Here is a 22,874-nt window from a genome sequence, read left to right on the forward strand (position 1 = left end):
GTGCCATTCCACATTATTACAAATAACTTCATTTCTGGACATTTATGGTTTGATTTCTTTGTATGTTTGGATCACTTGAGTTGTTACCGACAACTGTTGGAAATTTCATGTCATTAGCACCTCTAGTAATATATTTACTGAGAAAAATATTGACGTGTTCAATACTTATTTTACCTGCTGTAAATCTGTATCTGTATAAAAACATTTGTTTCAGCTAAAGCCAATTATGTGTAGCAGACTGAATTCTAATACTTGAAATTCTAATTCAAAATTATGTTTCCATTTCAATCTTAAGGCCATTTTTGGTTGTGTTACTATTTAAGGAAGTTAATAAAGCTGACAGACTGAACAGACCTGACTAGGTCATGACCCAGCTCTCCATATACTCTGTCAAATAGTGACTTAGGTCMAGACCATGCCTAATATGAATCCAACAGATCTAATTAAAGCTATAAACAGACACAGAAGTGTTAGTCATCCGTTTTCTGTTCTTGTAAAAGAAACACCAAAATTTGAACTTTAAGTTATGTGGATAAAATGTATCAGAGCAAATTAATAACATTAAATTTARAACTTTAAAATAATTACTGTTACTGTATGCCTGCTACCCCCACACTACACTATTGATTTTCAATAAAGTCATGATATGTATGTTCTTTAGAAATTGGAGCGGACATCCATCCCGCTGTCTTCTGTGGCCTCMTGCTTATGTTTCCAGGTAGAGTCACTTTTATGTCTTTCAGTTAAAACATCAACAGTTTGCTTCAGAAGAATATGYTAATATGTGAGTGTGTTTTTTCACGTGCCACAGGCATGGTATGAGGACAGTCCAAGGCGTGCTCTTAATTGCCCCTTCAAGGACAAAGGTCAGAATATTCACATTTCTTTCTCAACAGAATATTTCTGACATCCTTTAAGGGTTAATCTACCTTTTATATGTCTGGATCATCTTTTATTTCTCTGTTTATTTCAGAAGTTCCACAATATTTGAAACAGAACATGTGGAGCAATTTGTCAGTGAATGTTACCCTGAGCAAAACGAGAGAAGGGAACGCAATGCTGTTGTGGAACCTGTCTGCCCTCTGCAGGCTGAAGGGGGAAGTGCAGCTCTGCTACAAAAGTAACTGCAAGAGAATTATGCACATGCAGCAGCTCTCTGATGGTGCATGGAAACAGAACAGCAAGGGACTCTGGGTAAGAACTGGCTACATGTGAAGTCTTTTTCTCTTCAGCATTTTTTAAATGTGAACCCTGCCCAAAATATCTTCTTATATGTTGCTTCACAAGTACCTGACATGCAGTTCTTACTGTTTTCTACATAATATTGTTGGAATTTGTYGATATGAAAAGTCGAGATAAAAAAGTAATACTGCACAAGTCTTGTGCATCATTTTAATCAATTTTTAATAAAGCTAGAAACGTTTGGTACACTATAGGTCCAGTTGCACAACACCCCACATAGCAGACAGGTGTGGGCCAGAGCTGGTGTCAAGCTGACTGACTGCTGCCATGGCAAGAGGTTTGTTAACTAGGCCAGGTCTGGCAACTGTGGCTCTGTTTTTTGAGGTGAAATGCCACAACTGGCCCGGTTGTGGTTCCGTTTATGTGGCATTGGCCCATGCATTGACCACGTCTTGCAAACTAAATCTGGGTCACCAAAGGGCTGTCATTCTTTGCTGCATCTGGAATGAGTGTTAAGAGTGTTAGTGCATTGTGTGGGCCAGAACTGGGCCAGACAAACTAATGGTTTAAATCTCTCCCTTTTAGGATCAAGAAGGAGCCTTTGAAAACATCTCTGAAGAGTTTTCACAGTGTATCATGGTAAGCAATTACAAAACCTCTTTATCATAAACATAAAAAATAACGATGAACGGCTCAGCTATGTTTATTTATTTATGCAGGTACACATAGAAGAAAAGCAATTTGGCCCATTTTGCTCTATTGATTGTAAGTATGAAAAGCTTTATGATTAAAGATGTTGATTTTGGTCTAGAGAGATAACRAAGCGTTTGTTACTGGCTATTTCAAAAATGTGAATTTCTGTTTTGCTCTTTGCAGCTGGCAGGTGGCGCTGGAGCCTCCTGGCTGTCAGTGCTATGCTCCTTGTTGCTTTGACTGTGCTCATGATTTATTTCCTTCATGACTTTGTCAAAAGTAAGTTTTTCACATGTTCACCTGTTTCGTGTTAAAAGTGTAAACAATTTTTAAAAAGTACACAGTCTGTGTAAAAAATACACCACAGAGTCTGATTTTTGATCTTACCAGTTTAGGACAAAAGATGAATTGTTTGGTGGTTGGAAATTCCCAGAGCACATCCTACAAAAGCTCCTTTCATTCATTCATTCTCCCCATGGACTTCATCATGTTTATTAGATCTTGAATCTTTTGACTCATGTAGTAAAAAAAAGTGATTATATAAAGCTGTATGTACTCTTGTTGTAAATAAGCTGTCAGTTATATTTACCTGTGACGTTCTGACTTTTATAGAATGGGCGTGGAGCTGGCGTTATGGAGGATTTGTGAAGAGTGAGTTCCCTTTTTATTTTTTTTACTTTTGGTATRAATAAACATGAATTCACAACAATACATGTCACCTCTGACTGTTGCTTTTCCATTTTAAGTTGGCAGAAAGGGTCATGTGGTGCTGCTCAGCCCCCCGGATGAGGATGTTGGTGTCTTAAAGTSTGTTGATCAGCTGGGCTCCTTCCTCTGCAGCCAGGGCTTCAGTGTGTCCGTGGACCAGTGGAGCAGGAGGGAGCAGTGCTCCCAGGGACCTCTGGTGTGGCTGTACTCGCAGCTGCAGAAGATGGACAGCACGGGCGGTCGAGTYGTGCTCCCTTTGACCCAGAATACCTCAGAAAGAGCAGAAGAGTGGAACCGCTTGAACACAGATGAGGATGCAGAGAATCCACATMAGTTGATGGATCCTTACGCTGACTTGTTTACTGCATCACTGTTTATTATTCACAAACTCAAAATGCAGGGCAGAGCGGCTGAGCGCTTTGTTCTGGTGAACTTTGACACCAGCCGTAAACACAACTCTGATATGAATCTACCAGAGCTGCTACGGGGTCTGCCTTTGTTCCACCTCCCCTCTCAGACTCAGTCGCTCCTCACTGAGCTGACTGTTGCAGAAACACAGACGGGTCCCAGTACAAGGACYTGGATTAAATGGAGGTGAAAAAAAAAACTAAAACTGATGGAGGGAAAAGTCTAATCTACCATCATTATGGAAATATTTTCTGGATTAAAGTTTGAATGTCTCAAACACTTGTGGAGTGAAGGAAATGTGATGAAGAAGAGACACTTTGACTCCAGATATTTAAAATAAAGATGGACAGAAAAATGTTTTCCTTGGTGCAGTTTTCTGAAAACCTACAAGCATAAATTAGGCTGCACTGATGCAGCATAAAATGAAGCTGCAGTGACAATATTTATTTTAAAGAAGACAATGTCTGTAGAACAGAAAAGATCTGAGATATTTTGATCGTGCGCATCAGTTTCTTCTTGCTCTTTTTGTGAGACTTACTTTAAATGGTAACACTGTAACGATTTTATTTCTAATGCTAGAAGGCTGCAACAGTTAATATCTTACTTGCTGTGTGAAGAACCTTAAGTTGAAGAACGTTCTGAAGCTGTCCCTGCTCTTTGGAAGTTCAAGACTGATCCAAACAAATTTATAAAGTAAGAAACAAAATCTGCAGATTGCATGTCAACACTGTGTAAACCACTTATTTGTTTATTGCAACCCACTGCTTTCAAAGTTTGTCACAGAATGAGACCAAGGAAAAAGGTTGAAACTAAAAATGTTTATTAAACTCAGAAAAAGCTGAACTTCTTACATGCTAACACAGCCGATAACATYGCCATATGTGCTCAGATTGAAGCAATAAAAGCGAAACTCAGCAAAAATGAAACCTATTATTACCTCATTGGTTGCTTGGGAAATTGCGTCACCACCACTTCCTTGGTTTACCACGTAAATGGTTATTGGTTGGATCCTGTGTCATTCACCAGAGCAAGAATACGCTTGCTATCTGTTCCAGTACCCCCCAGAGGGGCGGTGTTTTAAGATGTTTACGGATGCCCCGAGCCCCGCTCGCTCGGGAAATGTTTAGTTTGAAGTTTGCAGTAAAAACAAAGACAGTACGGTTAACAAGTCAAGTGTCGGCTGGATTCACTTGGTTCAAAGTTGACTGAATACTCTTCTGTWCAAACTGTGACGACACGGAGGTAAACACGCTGATTTATCCTCAGCAGGATGTTTTTAAATCCACTTTAGTGGAAGCGGTTAGCTTTAAGTTCACAGCGTGCTGATACATTTTTAGTTTGAAATCTGAACGCGGCTGCAACTGTTCTGCGCATTACTCACATATTTAACAGAGTTCTCCAAAGTTTACGTTGTAAAAAGTTGTTTAAATGAGATTTGGATTAAGCAAATGTGATAAATACTAAAAACAATGTGTTGCAAGAAGTAACGAAGAATACGGAAAAAGTTGGATTTGCCTACAAGAAGTATTTAAATTGTGTAAAATGTATAGTTTGTGTGGTTTATAATAATAATAATAATAATAATAATAATAATAATAATAATTATTATTATTATTATTATAAACAGTTTTTGTGTTTGATAGCAGATGTGAAACAGTGAAATGGAAACTAAATATGTATTGGAGTAAATTATATAATCCTTTGAATAGTAATAAAGTATTAATATTTTAAAGTGCATGAAGAATATTTACTCAAATAAAAATACTGTCTTGTTGAATATATAGTCATAGACAGTATCACCTCATCACTGTAGCTCACCAAAACAATCAGCAGCTTTCAGCATTTTTAGAAACACCTGACACGTGTGTGTTCTGTCTCTGACTCCTAATAAACTACAATAATTTGCATTTAACAATAATGTGGTCGTGTCTTCTTTAGGACTGTAAATTGGTTGCATGAGTGAGAGCATGCCTTGTGATTTGACAGCTTGTATSTTCTGCTCAGATGGAGGTGAGGTGGTTTGTCTGTAACCTGCTGCTGTGGAGTCTGCTGGCTGTCCAGGTGTGCAGCTGTCCAGATGCTTGCAGCAAGTGTTCGGTGCCAGGAAGTGACGACTGTGAAGAGTGCAGACCTGGGTGGAGTCTTCATAACTACACTTGTGTTGGTAAATGTTTTACGCAGCTGTTTGCACCTGGTCTGAACAGCATAAATAGCTACAGTGTGGCATGATCAGGCAGTAAATGGCTTTATTTGATTTGTTCCAGACATTGACGAGTGCGGCGTTGAGCTGGACAACTGTCAGCTGGACAGTTACTGCTTAAACACACAAGGATCCTTTGAGTGCAGAGGTCAGTGCCTCAGTGATGGTGGAAAAAATACACGTAACAAATTTTGTAGAAATGTAACCAAAGTGAAATGAATCTTCTGATAAACTCAGTCAGTTTGAGAAGCATAGACTGGTTTATGAGAGCAACCATTTGTGATAAAACACATCCTCACATTAAAATATTTTTGCCTTCATGAATAACTATTTAGCCAATCACCAATATATTGTTTGTCCTAAAAAATTAATCTACACAAACCAAAATTCTGTAAGAATTTATAATAACATATTTTCAACATTTTGGTCACAGAAGAATTCAAATTATATTAACTATATTACCTCACGTATTTTTGTGGAGCTGATTTCAGCTGCAAATCAGCTGATAAGTTTAGTGCCTTTTCCATTCTGGATGTAAATAAGTTACCTGGAAAATCATGTTGTTTAGTTGGTTTACAGTTTGATTTTGGAAAAAAAAACTATACAACAGGTAGAATTTGAGGCAGCTCGCATGAGGCCTCCATAAAACGTGGCGGTCAGAAACAAACAGCGAGCTTCTAGAGTTTTAAAAGCAATGACATAAAACTTTATAATATGCAAATATTTTATTGAGGCTTGAATGCCTTCATCAGTATGAGTTCAGTGCTGGGTTCAAATTTCCATACGTGTACACAGCACAGGTGCATTTTGGGTCTTGCTCAGAAAAACTATCTTCAACATTTTAGAAGTCTCATATTTATTTAACCCAGAGGAGAAACTGAAACTTATTATTGGAAAATGAAATGTTGACTCCTAACTGATCAGTTTTTTTCTCTTATGTTTGTGTTAGATAGTAATGCAGTGTGGTATGTCAGAAAAATTATTAGATTTTTTTTCTTCTATTATAAAATTCTTTTCTTCTTCTGCTACCTTTCATTTAATTTGATTTGTATTGTTTTGTTGTATGTAAATGTGTTTTTTTAATGAAACAAATAAAGTTAATAAAATGTAATAATAAAATAACTAAAAGCTTTCTGGTTCATCAGATTGTGACGTGGCCTGTGTGGGCTGTATGGGTAGTGGACCGGCTCGCTGCAAAAAATGTGCTCCTGGATACAGACTGACAGGGTCCAAATGTTTAGGTAACTRCAAATAATAAAAATCAAACAACTGTGCATGATATTTGGATCATTTTTTAATGCATCCATAATCCTTCCATCTTTGCTTTGCTCAGACATAGACGAATGTAGTGACCTGGTGCTCGCCTGTCATGGTCTGGATGAGATTTGCGCCAACACAAAAGGCTCGTTCCGCTGTGACTGCGCTGACGGCTTCGTCCGAAACAACGGTGCTTGTGTGAAGAGACAGCTGCCTGGTGAGTGCGCTTCTTTGCTGTTGCTCGAAAATCAGAGAAAAGAAGAAAATTCACCATTTCTTTTCCCCTCCTCTGTCTCTCCCTGCAGGTGTTCAGGAGAAAGGTCTGTTTGAGGATATCCAGGAGGACGAACTGGAGGTGCTGCAGCAAATGTTTTTTGGGGTGGTGCTTTGTGCGTTGGCCACACTCGCAGCTAAGGGGGATCTGGTCTACACATCTGTGTTTATAGGTGCAGCGGCAGCCATGGCGGGTTACTGGCTCTCTGAGAAAGGGGACCGTCTGATGAACAGCTTCCTAAAGGGGCGTTAAAGCTCAGAAACTGTAACTCAAAAGACATATCTAACAGCAGACGTACCGTTTTGTTTCTTGTAKTTTTAAGTATTTTATTGTGGACGTGAATCTGGAGCTATGGTGCAGAATAAAGCCTGCTCTGGCTAATGGCAATCAAAAACAGTAGAGTTGTATAACATCTGAGATGCCGCTGAATGAAACTGTTAAAGGCCACAAGCAGAACAAACAGACTTGGCATGTTTTACCTTGTAAACACTTCAAACAAAGCAGGGTTAACAACAAGTTAAAATATTTAGTCACTGGTTGGTAGTTTTTTTTATGATTATCCATCTACTTAAAGGCTGAAAACGAGCTAAAAAAACATCAAAGTGCTGTTTTTAAACTGTGCTTGTTCAAGAGAAGACATGCTCCCATTTTYACTGAGACTAGTCAAAGATCTATCTGCAACAGGTAAGATATTAACTGTTTATACCTTTTTCACTGGTTGTGTTGTAGAAAACATTTCAGATTTTTTCCCCCCATTGGCATAATTTACCATATATACATGCTCAAATAAATACTACATGTTTTTACAATTTGGAGTATTTCTGTTCTTATTCTAGTTGGCAGGTAATGTTGTTATTACCTCCGCCAAGGGTGAGGTAATGTTTTCGGTCGCGTATGTCAGTCTGTCGGTCTGTCATTCTGTCTGTGGACAACATTACTCAAAAACTTGTGGACGGATTGTCATGACATTTTTACCACATGTGGGTACTGGCTCAAGTAACACACCTTTAAATTTTGGTGATTTTCCAGATCACTATGCGGATACAGGAATTGTTTTTTTTTTCTTTTAACACTCTGAGATAGGCAAAGCTGTGATGCTTTCACAGGGCATGTGTTTCAAAGTGTCCAGCAGGTGGCACTGTAGTATTGGTGTGCTCCTTTGTAACTCTATTACAGGATGGGGGAAATTGGTCTTGGCTGAGGTTTGCACTCTCCGAGTGCTTCTAGTTGCATCATATTTTCACCTTATTTATCAATAACCTGAAACTTCTTCTATGAATAGACGGTTAAAGTAACACGTTTGCATGAAAACACAACTGTTAAAGGTGGAACTGTGTTTAAAGTAGGGCAGAAAATCAGCAACAAAGACAGAAAGAAAGTCACCTTTATTTGATGGATATAAACAAGCTGGCCAACACTCAATAGTATTATTCTGATACAGCACAGACAATAGCAAACTGGGGCACTGAGGACAGCCTCCTATAGTTAAAACAAAAACAAACAAACAAACAAAAAAAAAAAACAACTGTTACGTATTATCCATGCGTCATTCAAAACTTGCCCAGTCTCACTTTTTTTCTCCCCCATTCAAGGACATGTTGATAAAGTGTTCTTTTTAAATAGAATTTTCTCTTTTAAATTCATAACAAACACACACACACACACACACACTTGCAGTTAAACGCAACCACTCACACAACTCTCTTTTCTGGATACAACCTCCCCCCCAAAAAAACATGCTGCACTCTCACAAAACTGCACAGGCTGTCTACTAAGGGGACACAGTAAGTGAGACACACGTCAGTCTCAAACACGACATCACACCGTCACAATGCACAATGCAGATGCAGCTAATGGAYGAGGAATGACGCTTGTTGGAGACGAGCTCACGTTCAAACAAATGATCATTCAGCATGCTGGACACACATTGAGTTAGTTCCTAGCTTTTTTTTCCTTTTGATTTGTTTTTGTTGTTGTTTTTTTTACTGTTTTACTGTACAGCTCAAAACATTTACTTTTAGAAATAGTACAGTCTCAAACTGGCATTTTAAATAAGCAGAAATGATAGAAAAAGTAAAGCTTAACGTAAACATGAGATTTAAAAAAAGTAAAAAACACAACATTTGCTCTGTCAAAACAAACAAAAAAAAAGTTTCTGGCATTGGTCACAGTGATTTGTTGGATCAAAAGTTTTCAGCAACCAAAAAATAAAACTTGTTTACAGCAATAAAGATCAAGTGAATGATAGGCTTTTATTTATTTTACTTCTTTTGAAGGCCTTTTAAAAATGAGCAGTGAATCGACATGCTTTTCTACACAGCTGCTTCTAGGCACAGATGAAGCCTTTACTTCTTATACTTTGACACAAACTAAGTGCAAGTCTCGCTTTTATTTCTAGGGTTAGTCTTTTAAGTCTAAGCCCAGATAAGCAGCCCCTGTTTCTAAACCTTAGTCTCTCTTTAGCTTTCTTTTTTTTGTCATGTTTGACACAACAGTAGAGAAATCCCTCTGCATAGAGAACAGGAGATTATCTACATGTCATCCTCACCTTCATTTGGCACATAATGCAAAAAGTCAGCATGCATGGGCACAATTAAAATGTTCTATGTTGTCTACCATGTAAATCATGTATGCTATGGTAGGAAAACTCCCTACTTCAAGTATTCAGTAGATAAGGACCTGAAAATGGAGGCTTTGTGCTCCACCATGCCCTGATGGTGAAGTTAAGAGGATTTTTGCTCCTCTGTCTGTTTGCATTGTCTTTCCTTAAAAATATAATAAAAATAAAAAAATGATACAAACAAGTTTTTGATTCTGGTCAGTGATAGAGGTTATTATGGGAAGAAGACATGTATAAGATGATCTGTGAAGTAGGGGTAGATTTAAAGGCATACACAACACCTGATACTTAACACACAGGCACGGTGAGGACAGAGGGAGGAAGAGGGGATTAGTAACAGTCTGACTCTTTTTTTTTCCCCATAATACTGTAACACCACACGTTTCTGTACTTAATCAGCTGCCACAGTCACATACATCACCATCTTTGTTCACATGACGACGACGACAAAAACACGCAAAGGAAATGCATCCAGACAGAGTCACTGAAACCTCGTGTTTGTAGGATAGTTTGATCGCCCTCAGTCACAAGTGCAAGCAGACAGAATCTCACTGCTGCCTGTGTGAGCTACAAAATAAAAAGCAGTTTGCTTCTGCTTTTAAAGTTGTCACCACAGGCCAAGTGGTCTTCAGCTGAGTTGTTCTGACATTTAAGGGATAGTTCAAACGTTTTGAAGTGGGGTTCTGGGGAAAGGTTCTGAGCTATTGCAACTGCACCTGTTACAGAAATCAAGCTTATTTTAACAACTAACTAAATATAATATTTCTTCTTCTAGAACTGAAAGTTCCGCAATATGGACTTGCAAATCACCACATAATTCTAGGTAAATAACTATATTTGTTTGCATGAACTAGTATGAGCTGTTCACCACTGGAGTTTAAAAAGTGCAGAAATCCACTTTGGTCTCAGCCATGACCGGCCCTAGCCAACTGGGTGCCCTAGGTAAGATTTCAGGTGGCACCCCTTGTGCAACTTTCTAAATCTAACAATTTACATACATTCACATACCTTATTAAATAGTTTTGTCTGTGATATTATGTTTTATATTTAGAAACCAGGTTGTCTAAATAAAATAATTAACGATATAATTTATTTGGAACAGAAAAACAAACAAAAAAAAATAAACTACCATCTGCTGACAGCAATGAGGAACACCTGTTCATGTTAACGAGCAGCTGTGGAGTGAAGCAGTTCTAGGGGGGTCCAGGGGTAAACTCCCCCGGAAAATGTTATCAAAGATCTATTTAAAACTGCATTTTCTGGTCATTGGAAGAGCTTTTTACTAAAATCTTGGGATTAATGAAAGAACATAAAATCAATATTTTATGAAGGTAGAACACTGAAAACTAGACTTTAACCTGAACTTTATCTGAAAAGATTTTGTTTTATGTTACATATTGCACTTATCACCAGCAWTTAGTCTYGACTGCATCATGATACTTTTATCATGAAATATCCTCTGCACCACAAAACACCTCATGTAGTAACAAAGCTGGGCAAGTTACCTTCATTAACCTGAGTAACCAGTGACTATTCTACAAACTAAATCAACTATACTCTAATAAAAGTCATACATTTTTTTTCTTAACATTTGCCTATWCTGCCKATGCCACAGGGCAGCCCTGTTTCAGCTTTTCTCCCACTTGCTATTAGCAGTAGATAGTACAACTTTTCCACAGAACCCCACTTTAAAAGAGCTGAACTCTACCTTTATTAGGAAGGAATGTAATCATATCTTGTCTAGTGTATTCATTTTTCTGGATACATTTCTAAATGTACTTTTTTTACTGCTGCTCTAAAGCTGTTTTTATTTGGGCTGTCCTGCATTTTCAGACAAGGAATGTTAACTTGGTGCTGAAGGGTTTTCTCACAGCATAGATGAAACTCTAAATAAAGCATCTCTGACCTTCAGCCAGTTAGAAAAATAAATATAAAGGAGGGGGGGAATCATATCTTGTCAGTTTGAAACTTTTTTTGACCACATATAGACACACTCTATAGATTTCTCTCTAGTATTTGTATAATATATGCATATCTATTTTATGTATACATATTTTACGAGGCACAGGCCACCTTGTTGAGGAGATGACGAGTCACTATGTGTGGGGGAGGTCACACAGACTACTGCTGGAAGTGAAGAAGGGCGAGGAGAGCAGGCCCTTAACTGTAGTTCAGATTTCAGAAACATCTACTGGACTCTTTCACCACGTCATAGTMTATAACGATACCTATTGTAATATTTCTCAAGGGAAATGTGTATGATTCGTGTTAACATTGTTCACAAAGCCTCCCCACTGTGGAACTGTATGTACAAAGCAGTCTTTTACAGTTGTTTATGAAGCCCGACGTGGGATCAAGTCCCTCAACTGTTAAAAGGACTGAAAGATGCTCTGGTTAGGTCTTCTGATACCGTTTAGTTTGAGCACCAGCAGAAGCACCATTAGGAAAAGTTCCTGCAACACAGAGGAGGTGCATAGTCTCATAAAATCATAAGAATCTGATGACCGTGTTCTTGGTCGCTCTGATTGGATGATTAATAATTACACTAATTCAAATACACATGGATAATTAAACAAAACATCCCCTCTATGTTGACATCTGCATAGATTGATTTTTATGTGACTATTTCTGATTGACATGAGGTAACGTGAATAAAAAGATGCTGATAAGAGCTGCAGCTTTGAGGGTTAGAGTCAAAGCCTGTACGGATCGTGCTGCCAAGGAAACACAGCAGGAAAGGCTCAAGGTGCTCCCATTGGTTAGCCAAAAGTACTTCCTTGTGCCAACAAAAAAATGGCAACAGAAAACCTAAAATGGCTGAAATGAGGCGTGGGAAGCATGAAGAGTTCATTAAAGGATGGAGGGTCATGGAGGATGTGGGAAGGTGTAATAATCAATCCCTGTGTCCCGCAAATGATGACTACAGCCCACTGATCACTTAAATAGCACACTGAGAGTCATGAGAGCTACATGAAGGGGACAGATGTCACCACAGGGGCAGGAAGGCAGCGTGAATGGAGGAAACAGGTCAGCGTCAGGCTGAGGGGCCAATCGGAGCCCAAAGAGYGAGTCAGGCAGGTAAAACAGTCGGAGGAAGAAGGACGATGGAAAGAATTCTGGGCTGGCAGAGACTGTCATGAGATCTCAGCTGGGAGGATGAAGAAGTCTCCTTCAGCAGGTGACCGACAGGTGAGGTGACTTCTCTGAGACCTCCGTTTCATGGTGAGCACATCTGTCAAAGCAACATTTTGACATCCGGCTTTCTCTCTAGTTCGTGAATGAAAGAGTAGGATGTTTTTCTTGTTCAAAGCGGAGGTCCCGTGGCACCTTCAGAATATAAAAACAGAGTTAGCTTCAGCTCGGAAGGAAGGTAATCCCAGAAATGCATCGTTTGTGTTTTTTATTACCCTCTCAGCTGCCAATCCCAACACAGAATCTGTACACCTGAGTACCTCCTCCTTCTCCAAAAAATAAAAATAAAACAAAAACAAAGGTCCCACTGTTTCCAAGTACTGATTCACTGAAAGTAACAAAGATTTAACTGGGTGGTGTTTTAACATCATGGGTTGGCCGTGCTCCTCCAGTAGTGACTGAATCATCTGAATTAAAAATAATAAATAAATAAATAAATAAATAAATAAATAAATAAATAAATAAATAAATAAATAAATAAATAGGTTGTAGGTGAATGGTGTTTAAAACTAATAAACAAGCTTTTCTTACCCCTCAAAACAACTTTGGTTGTCACAGCTATGCCCAAATGCCCTCCTCGTCATCCTGTGTGAAGAAGAGACTTTTTACCCACTGATATACTGAACATGTCAACATTAAATTCATTTGTTGGTGTGTAATTAACTTGTTGTAACTGCTTTGACCGGACTGTTTTTAAAARTACTYCCTATTTAATTTTAGAGCCACCATATAAACCTAATTGATTAAAGGGGTTCATACATACAAGAGGTTTGATATGTTCACATAAGATGATCTGTTTTCGTGTTATTAGCACTACAGTTTTCTGTGATGTTTTTAACTTTAATGAATACTAACCTGGTCTGGGGACGGGCGGTGGCCAGCATGTGGGGGTCCTCGGACCGGTCCTCCTCGATGGTGGGGCGAGGGATGCCGTGGGTGCTGGGCGAGGTGCGGGTGTTGTGGGTGCTGAGGGTGTTGAGGGTGTTGTGGGTGCTGTGGGTGTTGAGGATGCTGAGGATGTTGGGGGTGTGGTCCTGGTTGGGGAGGGCCATGTGGGTGCTGAGGGTGCGGATGCTGGGCTGGGGGATGTCCATGAGGTGGCACGTGTTGGGGGTGTTGTTGGTGGGGGTGCTGGGGCTGTGGGGCGCGGGGATGTTGTTGGTGCTGGGGCAGAGACTGAGGGTGCTGAGGGTACTGTGGTTGTGGTTGCTGTGGATGTGGGTGCTGAGGTTGGGCCTGTGGGTGTTGCAGGTGCTGTGGGTGTGGGGCGTGTGGGTACAGAGACTGCTGGGCATGGGCTGGGTGGGGGTACTGGGGCTGGGGCTGAGGCTGAGCATGTGGGACCTGCGGCTGGTGGTGAGGAGCGTGGGGATGGTACGGCTCATCCTCGTAGTTGTCGGATATCAGCTTCATTCTGCTTTGAGTCTGTGGCAAGAACAAACCGGTGAGTGCTTATGGACATTTATAAATAGTGATTTTTCACACAAAAAAGAAAACATTACAAAGGCAACACATTTGTTGTAATTTAATTTAACAACCATCTAACAAACACTGAGGCTTACAGTTTAGCTTCAGAATCACCACAGGGCTGGACTGGGCAGRGTAGTGTAAGGAATGGAAGGGTAGGGTAAGGCAGAATAGGGTAGTGTAAGGCAGTGGTTCCCAAAGTTGGGGTCGGGACACACAATGGGGTCCCAAAACATGAAGGTGGGGTCCTGAAAAGATTATCTGAATTAATTATTATAAAATAACAATTAACATTGTTTTTACCTTTGTTGTTACAAAACAGTAAGGTTAGTTTACTTAAAATGGACAAAAACAGCATGATAAATATTGTTACTATGCTCTTACTTTTTTGATGTGAAAACAATGTTTATGATCCATCAACAGCTGGGGGCTCAGGTCTCTGCTGCTGATATTTGAGGGTCAAAGGCTGAAAAGTTTGGGAACCACTGGTATAAGGTACGGAAGAGTAGGGTAGGGTAAGGCAGGGTAGGGTAGAGTAAGGGGGGTGCTCTCCCTGGTGGGCCACACGGGAGTGACCAAGTTTGACACATGTGGTAGGGGTATGGTGGGTAGGGTAGGGTAGAGTAAAGCTGGAAACATACTCGCTCCAAACTGCCAACGTCGGCATGGGTTGTCGCAGTTGAATGATGAAAATTACGTCACCGGGCTTCGCAGTCGGTTCAACAGCCCCTTTTGGCACAACCCCCCCTCCCGTGTYGACGGTAATGTGTGATTGGTCTGAAGTTCATGGGCGTGTTTGTTTGTGCTGAAACTGAAAGCGATCGGACACTCAAAAGAAAAAAAACTCACTTGTAGAGCMGACTGTTGAAGCAGAGTTTTATAAAGATAATCAAACTGAGAAAAACTCATGGCGTGTTTGTTTGTGCTGAAAGCGTTACGCTGACTTCAACCACTCTGTAAAAAAAGGAAAGAAAACCCCCCCCCTGACTCGCTCCCAGAGCCGACTGATACCAGGAAGCAGAGTTTTATAAAGATAGTCAAACCGTGAAAAACTCATGAATGGAGTTTAAACAGACGTTGTGCACGGAGGAATCTGACTGATAAAAACTGTTGAGCTTTAACCAGGACAGATGCGGATAAATACGTTGGGTGAGTGACGAGTCTGACTTTTTTTCTGCATTGTCGGCTGTTGCGGGGAGAACTCCATGCAGTGATGTATATTTTAGCGGGAGGGGGGTTTCCCAAGCTCGGTGCGGGGTTTCTCAGGGACTATGAAAGGTGTGTGCGAAAACGACTGCCGAACAACCACGTGACCGCGCATCGACCCGTCGGCGTGAGTATGTTTCCAGCTTTAGGCAGGGTAGGGTAGGGTAAGGCAGAGTAGGATAGTGTAAGGAATGGTAGGGTAGGGTAAGGTAAGGTAGGATAGAGTAGGGTAGGGTAGGGTCAGTATTTCAGAGAAAACCCATGCATGCACAGAGRGAACATGCAAACTCTACCCAGAAAGGTCCCCGGGCTGGGATTCAATACAGCAACCTTCTTGCTGAGAGGCAACACCTCTACCAAACTACCATGTCAACCATAATTTATTTGGCAATTCAGAAAAACCGTATGCTTTTGTTTAGCGAGTAAATCTGTTTTTTTCTTGTGCTAAACAGCCAACCCATAGAGATGGCTATTATTATTAGTAGATGTTTTCTTGTAGATACTGTATACTGTAATTCACTTACGTTTTTCTTTAAATTTATTTTGTATCTCAGAATTAATGCAACAATAACAAAACAGCAGTTCTTTTTGTCCTGCAGATAATTAATTTGCAGCAGTGTTGGAGCAAGTTCGATACACAAAGAAGCCAAATTGTTGTTTGTCTGAGCTCCCAGACTGAAATTGATCATGGACAAGGAAAAGTAGCATTAGGCTGGACTGCAAGGGTGAAACTGCAATAAATAAATAAAACTATAAGATTTACGCCTTGGCTGCAGTAAGTCTATAACTGATGTTTTAATATAAAATTACATAAAGTATTTGCTTTGAGATGGAGCAGACCTCAAGAATTATTACCACTCTGCTAATTTAACCAGGCTTTGTATGCAGTTTTCAATCTGAATCAGTCTCTGTGCAGAAATGTAAAAAAGAAAAAAAAGAAAAAGAAAACTTCACTCAACATAAAAAAAGAAAATAATTACTGCCTACCATACATTTATCTGCATTGTTAACATAGTTAAAGTCAGCTTCCAGGACAGACAGCACCAAGTAAAATCTTTGGTTTTGCTTTTAAAGGAGTTTTTAGTTTTGTTTAGTATTGACTTGTATCAGAAGCAGACCAGGAGCTAAAAATCTTTGCAGAATTTCCGGCGTGGATGCCCAGAAAGCTTTCACTTTTACTCTACTGAAAAATACGGCCACATGCTCCCCAAACCAACACATAATGTGGTTTGAGTAATTATACAGAGTGGATTCACACCAATGTTACCACAGCTTTGAAATAATGAGAATATAAAAAGCCACACAATTACCACTTAAAAGAAATAACACAGAGTTATAAAATTTGCATCTGTCAAGTGGTGGGATGTTTCAGTTTGAAGTTGATTTAATGTACAAGCTGTAATATCAGGGAAAGTGCCAAATCTGCAAAAAAATGGTAGTCATGCAGCAACCCATGTGATGAAATTTCAGACTGACTGGTGCAGCTTTATTCTTATTTTTTCTTAGTCCTGAAGGCAAAGCAGTAGGACTAACGTGTTGTTTGAGCTGGTGCATCAGTTTGTCTCGCTCCCTCTTCAGAGCCAGCACCTCCTCCTGGGTCTTCTTTTTATTGGAGGCGGACAGTTCCAGCAGTGCAATGTTAGCATCCTTCTCACTGATGGCTGCCAGCAGAGCTTGTTGTCTAAAAAAATAAAATTAAATAATCAATGTCCAAAACAGTTCAAAATACAGTTTGGAAGAGGACATGTTAGGATTTTGTGGTTTCCCCCACTTTTTGAAAACTCAAATGTAAACTGTCCCAACAAAGGGAGTTTCTCCTACAAAGAGCCTGATGAAGGTCCTTAAAAAACCTTAGTTTTGTCTAGACTGGGAGACTAAGCTTGAACATTGAGCAGATTTTGGGCACAAAAACACAAAGCACGAATCACCAATGAAGGAAAACAGGTTTGGTCTTTAATATAGTTAGGACCGGTCTTTTTTCTGTCTCTTCCTGTCTCTGTTAAATATTGTAGGGTTGAAACCAAGTTCAGTTTTTTTAAGAGTCTATGACTCAGCCAAGCCACATTTTTTTATAATCCAACACAAACATGTAAACACCTTTTCCTGATACAGACAATTTTTGCAAACACAAAAAGAGGCAACTTTCTTTTATCCACACATGCTCAGGTCCTCACCATGTGAAAGGTTTACTTCAATTTGTATAATTATTTGACTCCAACAACTTCGATTCTTTAAAATTATATTATGTGGATCACTATCTCCTGCAGGTAAGACAATGACTACACATAAATGCCCCACAAATCATTGTTTTAAACCTAACAGAATCTAAAACAAAACACCTCAAAGTGAATCGTGAACTGTTTGACTTAATGTTATAGTTTAAGAAAAAAATAATTATATTGCATTAAATGAAGTGAAAACATAGGGCCTTTGAGAATACTGACTTCATTTCCAGGATCTCCTCCAGCTGTTTCCTGCGCTCTTGTCTCATGTTGGTCAGATGGCTGTCCCTCTCCTGTAACGACTGCTGTGTGGAGGAGAGACGCTGCTTGGTGGCGTCCAGCTCCTGTCTTGTCCTTTCCAGCGTGTTCATCAGCTCCTCCAGCTGACCAACATAAAGCAGGAACAAATAAAAAATGCTCATTGTAAAAACATTAATTTACTTATGAATCATCAGTAAGTTAAGCCTTCACCTTTATGTGGTGGCCACCATCTAAAGAGCTCTCCTTACGAAGGTCCTGTCCTAAACCCTTCTTGTCCCCTTGTGGTCCCAGTTTGATGTTTGGACCCTTCTTAGTTTGATCTTTACCTCCTTGCCTGTAATAGCACACAATTTAAAACACATCATGCCTAAAGCATTTTGAACAACTTTGTCAGAAAATAGTACCAGCCATGATGTCACCAGGGCAGCAACAGTGCATGAGTATCATTTAAAAATTGAGTCTCGTGTCACTGTTGATGTTGCTTTCAGGTTTCAGTGTGAGGACTGGGATGGTTACAAGGGGAGCTGGGAAGTTACTTACCTGGGAGCTAAACTGCAGGTGGGTGGAGAAAAAAAGATAGAAGACAAGAAGATGATGGGACACGTGAGGAAAACATTGGAAGCAATAAAACCAAAACACACAGAAAAAAGTAAAAAACAAAGGTATTAGACCCAGAACGTACAAAAGAAGAAAAAKAATACAAGAAAACTATGATACCCAAAAGAAGAACACGCTGTGCTATAATTATCAAACAACATGAGAGATTGCAGACACGCCTGTGACAGTCACTGCTCTGCAGGCTGATGCAGCTAATGCAAGATGCACTTCTTATTTTATTTTATTTTATTWTTTTGGAAAAACGCTGAACGATTGTGCATCTGCTGCCAAGCCTGGAAGTGGCAGACATGCAGGCAGACAGGCAGAGTTCAGCAGGGCAAAAACATGAGGGCAGCAAAAAAGTGCTGAGCAAAGAGGAGGGGAAGCAATCAGCAGTTTGATCAAGTGGGCAACGAAGGATTTAATTAGTTATTAATGCAGGGGTTGATAACAAAAGAGGCCCAACTGATCTAAAAGACAGAAATAGGGATCCAGTCAAGAGCCTGCCACTACACTGCCTCACTCTGATCATRCAAGTTATTTCAATCATTTCCCTTATTATCTGGTGGCAGGGCAGGTGGGACAAGCTGGGAGGATAAGGAGAGAGGTTAAAACAAGGAGAGACAATTTGATACAAAACAAGCTGGCTGGTGAGGTTCATGGAATGAAAACGTTAAATGGGGAGGATTTGTGTTCAAGGATGTGAACTGCAGCTGAGATGGATGAGGTAGACAGATGGGTGGAATAAGAAGAGGAAGGGGATAATTACAGCAACAAACAGCAAACACAACAAAAATACATAGAACCTAATATGGCTGCATGTGATGCACAAAAAGTAATTACAAACCAAAACCTCAAAAAAATGTAAAAGTCAAAACTAGACATGGACCAGTTGTTACAAGATGTAACAACTGTGGTAAAATATCACAAAGTCAAAACAACAAAAGTTTTTAGTCAAATAATTCTTATGGTTTATTTTATTTTATAGTGAGATGCCAGAGAGAGAGAGTCTTTTTATGTTTTGGTTATATAAAAGGTAGAAGTTCCCCACCCCTCACATGTTGGTGCCAGATGTAAGTCAGATGTGTTTGATATCCCAAGGAGGAAAATTTGTTTAAACTTTTTCCACTTGTTCAAAATAAATAAATAAATAAATAAATAAATAAATAAATGAAAATAATGAAGTGACAAAGCGATTTGGAAAAGTTTTCAGTAGCACAAAAAAACCCATCATGGCTTGTCAATTGGAGAGTTTTTATATGCAATAATATGTACTCTAGAACTATAAAGGAAGTATTAGTTGCATCTCTGTTTATAGTAGGGGGGGGGGGGGTAATATACAAAACTGACTTTTTTAAGCTTTTTATTACGTTATAATGTCATTCCCTCATCAAAAACATGCCCAGAGTGTTGCTTTCACTCATTCATGTGTGAGAAATCCTTGAAACTCCTGTGGTAACCATGTGGAGCTGCCTGAACATCACCTTTTTTATTCAAAGCACTGTCTATTTGTACAAAGCTCCACACTGGAGCTYAGTCTGCAGCCGAGCTACCACCCCACAGAGTACCCCTCCCCTGTAGCAGGAGTGTCAGAAATGGTAGGATGTTGTTAAAGAGGCAGAGGCCAATTTCAAGCATTTAGACAAGCTATGATGCAAACTAATTTAATTTTGATTTAAATCATTTTCATAGCAACTGAAGGTAACAGTTACTTGATTGTGGTATAAAATTGAACTGAACTTGTTTATTTTTTTTACCTCATAATAAGGTTTTAAAAATCCCTTGCACCGGGTTGTTTTAACATGACTCATGGCTAGTTGGAACAATCACACCAAGCTYCATACAAAATCACCTAATAATAGCACAGCAGCAGCAGAATAAATACTGTTGGCATTGATCATATACAATTTATACAGGTGCATTTTTTTACAAAGATATGAATTACAGCTGACAGCACAAGCGCTAAAATTTCTTGCTGAACCCCTTGGTGTGATTGCTTTGACTTTATCATGCATCGTTTCACAAACAGCTAAAAACAGAGAGCACCATCTGCTGCTCAGAAACCACCACAAATATATGCCTGCTTAGGCATACACTTAAAATGGGTGAGTTGATGCGCCGCACCTAAAATCCAAACTATAAACCATTAACACAAAGGATTTATAATAAATTGTAACGTTAAATGTATGGAAATATGTATTTTATGTCATTTTCTAATTTAGAGAATATTATGAAGCAAAATATTTGATGGCCTGTTTCTCAAAGCTTCATGCAGGATAAAATCCCCTCTGCACACTTTTATCATAATAAACGAGCAAGCTGGTAAACTGTTTTTATAAAGCAGTAGCAGACAGTTGTTAACAAATGTGTGCAAAAGAAGAAAAAACAAACTTGAATGCAGGGATCTTTGTATCATGTGCAGGAGCATGTAAAGGCGACAAAGACAGCAGACAGGGTCTGTCACTTTAATACAAAGAGTCCTAAAAAAGAGCAGGCAGGCAGGTGAAACCAGATCAGTTGCAGCAGGCGCAGTCAACATCTCGAAGCACACAGCCGAGCTGAAGTGCCAGGGCAGAGCACTCACTTTCCCAGGAAGTCCCACACCATGCCCCCTATCTGCTGGGGGGCGGCGGACACAGAAGGGAGCGGGTCAGAGGGAGCTCTGCCACCGGGACGAGGTGTAGGGCGATGGGTGGTGGAGGGAGGGCTGGGATTTGTTTATTTTTTTGTGTATTTTTGTTTTTATTATTATTAATGATTTTGGGAGGAGAGGGTTTAACAGATTTGCAAAGGGAGATAAGGAACAGGTTGAAAAATAAGGATTAAGTTTGAAAAAGAAACAAAGGAAGTTAAATGAGGTCAAAATCAATCGATGGCAGGAGGTCAGAAGGAAACAGGACAGAAAAGGAAACGGAATGAAAAAAGTGGGTAAAGATGGCAAAAAAGGACAAGAACACTCAATTAACACACTGCTAACAATTTAGCAAAGAACTCAACAAAGTCGACCATAATAATAATTTCAAAGTTAATATATTGTATGTATTTTATACGATTTTTGGTGGGTCAGTGGCAGAAGAGAAACACAAATAACTTGCATCTGTGCTTCTACAGCAGTTCAAATCATTTTCATGTCAGCTTAAGCATTGTTTCAGGTAAATTACAAAATATGTTCTCTATCAGCCAAGTCAAAGAACAAGTTTTACTCTGAAAGATCTGGACCAATGCTCTTATCAAAACTAAAAAAAAATAAAACAAACATCTGAGACCCTGTGTAGGACAGCAAAATGACACTACCACGATATCAAACTTTTAAATGGCACAAACCAACAAAAGATGTAACTACGGTAATCAAACAGTCCAGATAATAGAGAAAAAAATCTTCAGTCCAAATATGTGGGAAACCAAACTCTCACATCACAGACGCAACATTTCCTGACAACAGTGATCTTATCATTACTATCATTAAACAACAACAAAAGTAAAAGAAAAAAAATTAACTTCAAGACAAGAAACAGTCTCTGGAATTCTTCTGGCTTTCAGACTCAAAACTAAAATTAACGCAAACCTTATCCTCTGAGACCAAAACTCACGAGACCCCAAAATCAGCTTTTATCATCTTGCAGGTGGTTTGAATGCTGGAGCGTGTAACATGAGCAAGAGGTCAATATTTCATAAAAAAATAAATAAATTAAAGACAAATGGCACCTCAGGATAAACACTGACACAAAAAACAAAACTAAACAATATGTCAAAACTCCAGCAGAAWATAAATAAATCTGCAGAATAGCAYGCSAAACAACAGGAAAATAAAGGGACTATTTTAAAGAAATTGCTTTAAGAAAACTGATGAAAAGGAGATTTTCTTCTATATGTTGAGACACTGTAGGAAAATACAGTACATCAACTTCCTACTTTTATTTTGCTACATATGTTGTTTGTGTGATAATTTATCCAGAGCAGAGAGGCTGGACTTCAGAAACCTCACATACAGAACGAACAGAGGACTGGTTACCTTTCCAGCTCAGCAATCTTCTTATCCTTGTCGTTCTTCTCCGTCTCCACCTCGCGCAGGATGTCCAAGAGTCTCTCCACCTCCGTCTGAGCTTTGGTTGCTTCGTCCTTGTAGTAGCTCACTTCCTTCTCCAGCAGCTTGACTCGGTCCACGTACTCTGGGTTCACTCTGGAGCCCGACTGCTGCTCCACCTCGTGAGCTTTCTGCAAATCACACACAAAGAGCAGACACGCACACATGTGCATGCCCCGGTGACACACTCACTTGACATCTAAGTGCCACRATAAGGAGCACCAGGAGTTTCTCCTGTGCTTCTAGGAGGGACAGACACAGTGCAGTCCATCAGATTTACATCCTGTTTTCTCACTCCCGTCTTTGTGTAGAGTAAATTTTGTTGACCAGGGCATCATTACTGTTGCTGGCTCATTAGCTTTAACTAGGCTATTATTTAGCTCAGTTTAAATGGCCCTTTGAGACTCCCCGTCATTTTGCACAATTGGTGAGTCTGCAGGATTGTGTGTGTGTGTGTGTGTGTGTGTGTGTGTGTGTGTGTGTGTGTGTGTGTGTGTGTGTGT

General features: G+C 39.6%; 3 protein-coding genes across 6 annotated transcripts in view; 2 read left to right on the forward strand and 1 right to left on the reverse strand.

Annotated features, from left to right (window-relative positions):
* The window catches only part of LOC106516023 (interleukin-17 receptor C), a gene marked incomplete in the record, with an annotated part of 7,943 nt that extends 4,595 nt beyond the window's left edge, over nt 1-3,348 (forward strand). For both annotated transcript variants that reach the window (XM_014006160.1, XM_014006159.1), the window contains 8 exon segments: nt 662-718; nt 812-866; nt 974-1,194; nt 1,768-1,821; nt 1,902-1,947; nt 2,059-2,154; nt 2,488-2,526; nt 2,622-3,348. In XM_014006160.1, coding sequence (XP_013861614.1) covers nt 662-718; nt 812-866; nt 974-1,194; nt 1,768-1,821; nt 1,902-1,947; nt 2,059-2,154; nt 2,488-2,526; nt 2,622-3,181 — 1,128 coding nt within the window.
* A 105-nt stretch (nt 3,349-3,453) lies between these two features.
* Nucleotides 3,454-7,531, forward strand: LOC106516026 (cysteine-rich with EGF-like domain protein 1). Its single transcript, XM_014006165.1, has 6 exons — nt 3,454-4,233; nt 4,996-5,155; nt 5,256-5,339; nt 6,337-6,432; nt 6,525-6,665; nt 6,754-7,531. The coding sequence occupies exons 2-6, from the start codon at nt 4,996-4,998 to the stop codon at nt 6,972-6,974; spliced, it is 702 nt and encodes a 233-aa protein (XP_013861619.1). The 5' UTR covers nt 3,454-4,233; the 3' UTR covers nt 6,975-7,531.
* Nucleotides 7,532-10,482: 2,951 nt separating this feature from the next.
* Nucleotides 10,483-22,874, reverse strand: part of erc2 (ELKS/RAB6-interacting/CAST family member 2) — a 27,202-nt gene continuing 14,810 nt past the window's right edge. For all 3 annotated transcript variants that reach the window (XM_014006225.1, XM_014006226.1, XM_014006227.1), the window contains 8 exons: nt 22,300-22,502; nt 17,901-18,024; nt 17,652-17,812; nt 16,741-16,888; nt 13,390-13,959; nt 13,066-13,119; nt 12,750-12,941; nt 10,483-12,669 (listed from right to left, as the gene is read on the reverse strand). In XM_014006225.1, coding sequence (XP_013861679.1) covers nt 13,093-13,119; nt 13,390-13,959; nt 16,741-16,888; nt 17,652-17,812; nt 17,901-18,024; nt 22,300-22,502 — 1,233 coding nt within the window. In that variant the 3' untranslated portion in view covers nt 10,483-12,669; nt 12,750-12,941; nt 13,066-13,092. The remainder of the gene's footprint in view (nt 12,670-12,749; nt 12,942-13,065; nt 13,120-13,389; nt 13,960-16,740; nt 16,889-17,651; nt 17,813-17,900; nt 18,025-22,299; nt 22,503-22,874) is intronic.

The sequence above is a fragment of the Austrofundulus limnaeus genome, unplaced genomic scaffold (genome assembly GCF_001266775.1).
Source record: "Austrofundulus limnaeus strain Quisiro unplaced genomic scaffold, Austrofundulus_limnaeus-1.0 Scaffold35, whole genome shotgun sequence".
Classification (NCBI taxonomy): Eukaryota; Metazoa; Chordata; class Actinopteri; order Cyprinodontiformes; family Rivulidae; genus Austrofundulus; species Austrofundulus limnaeus.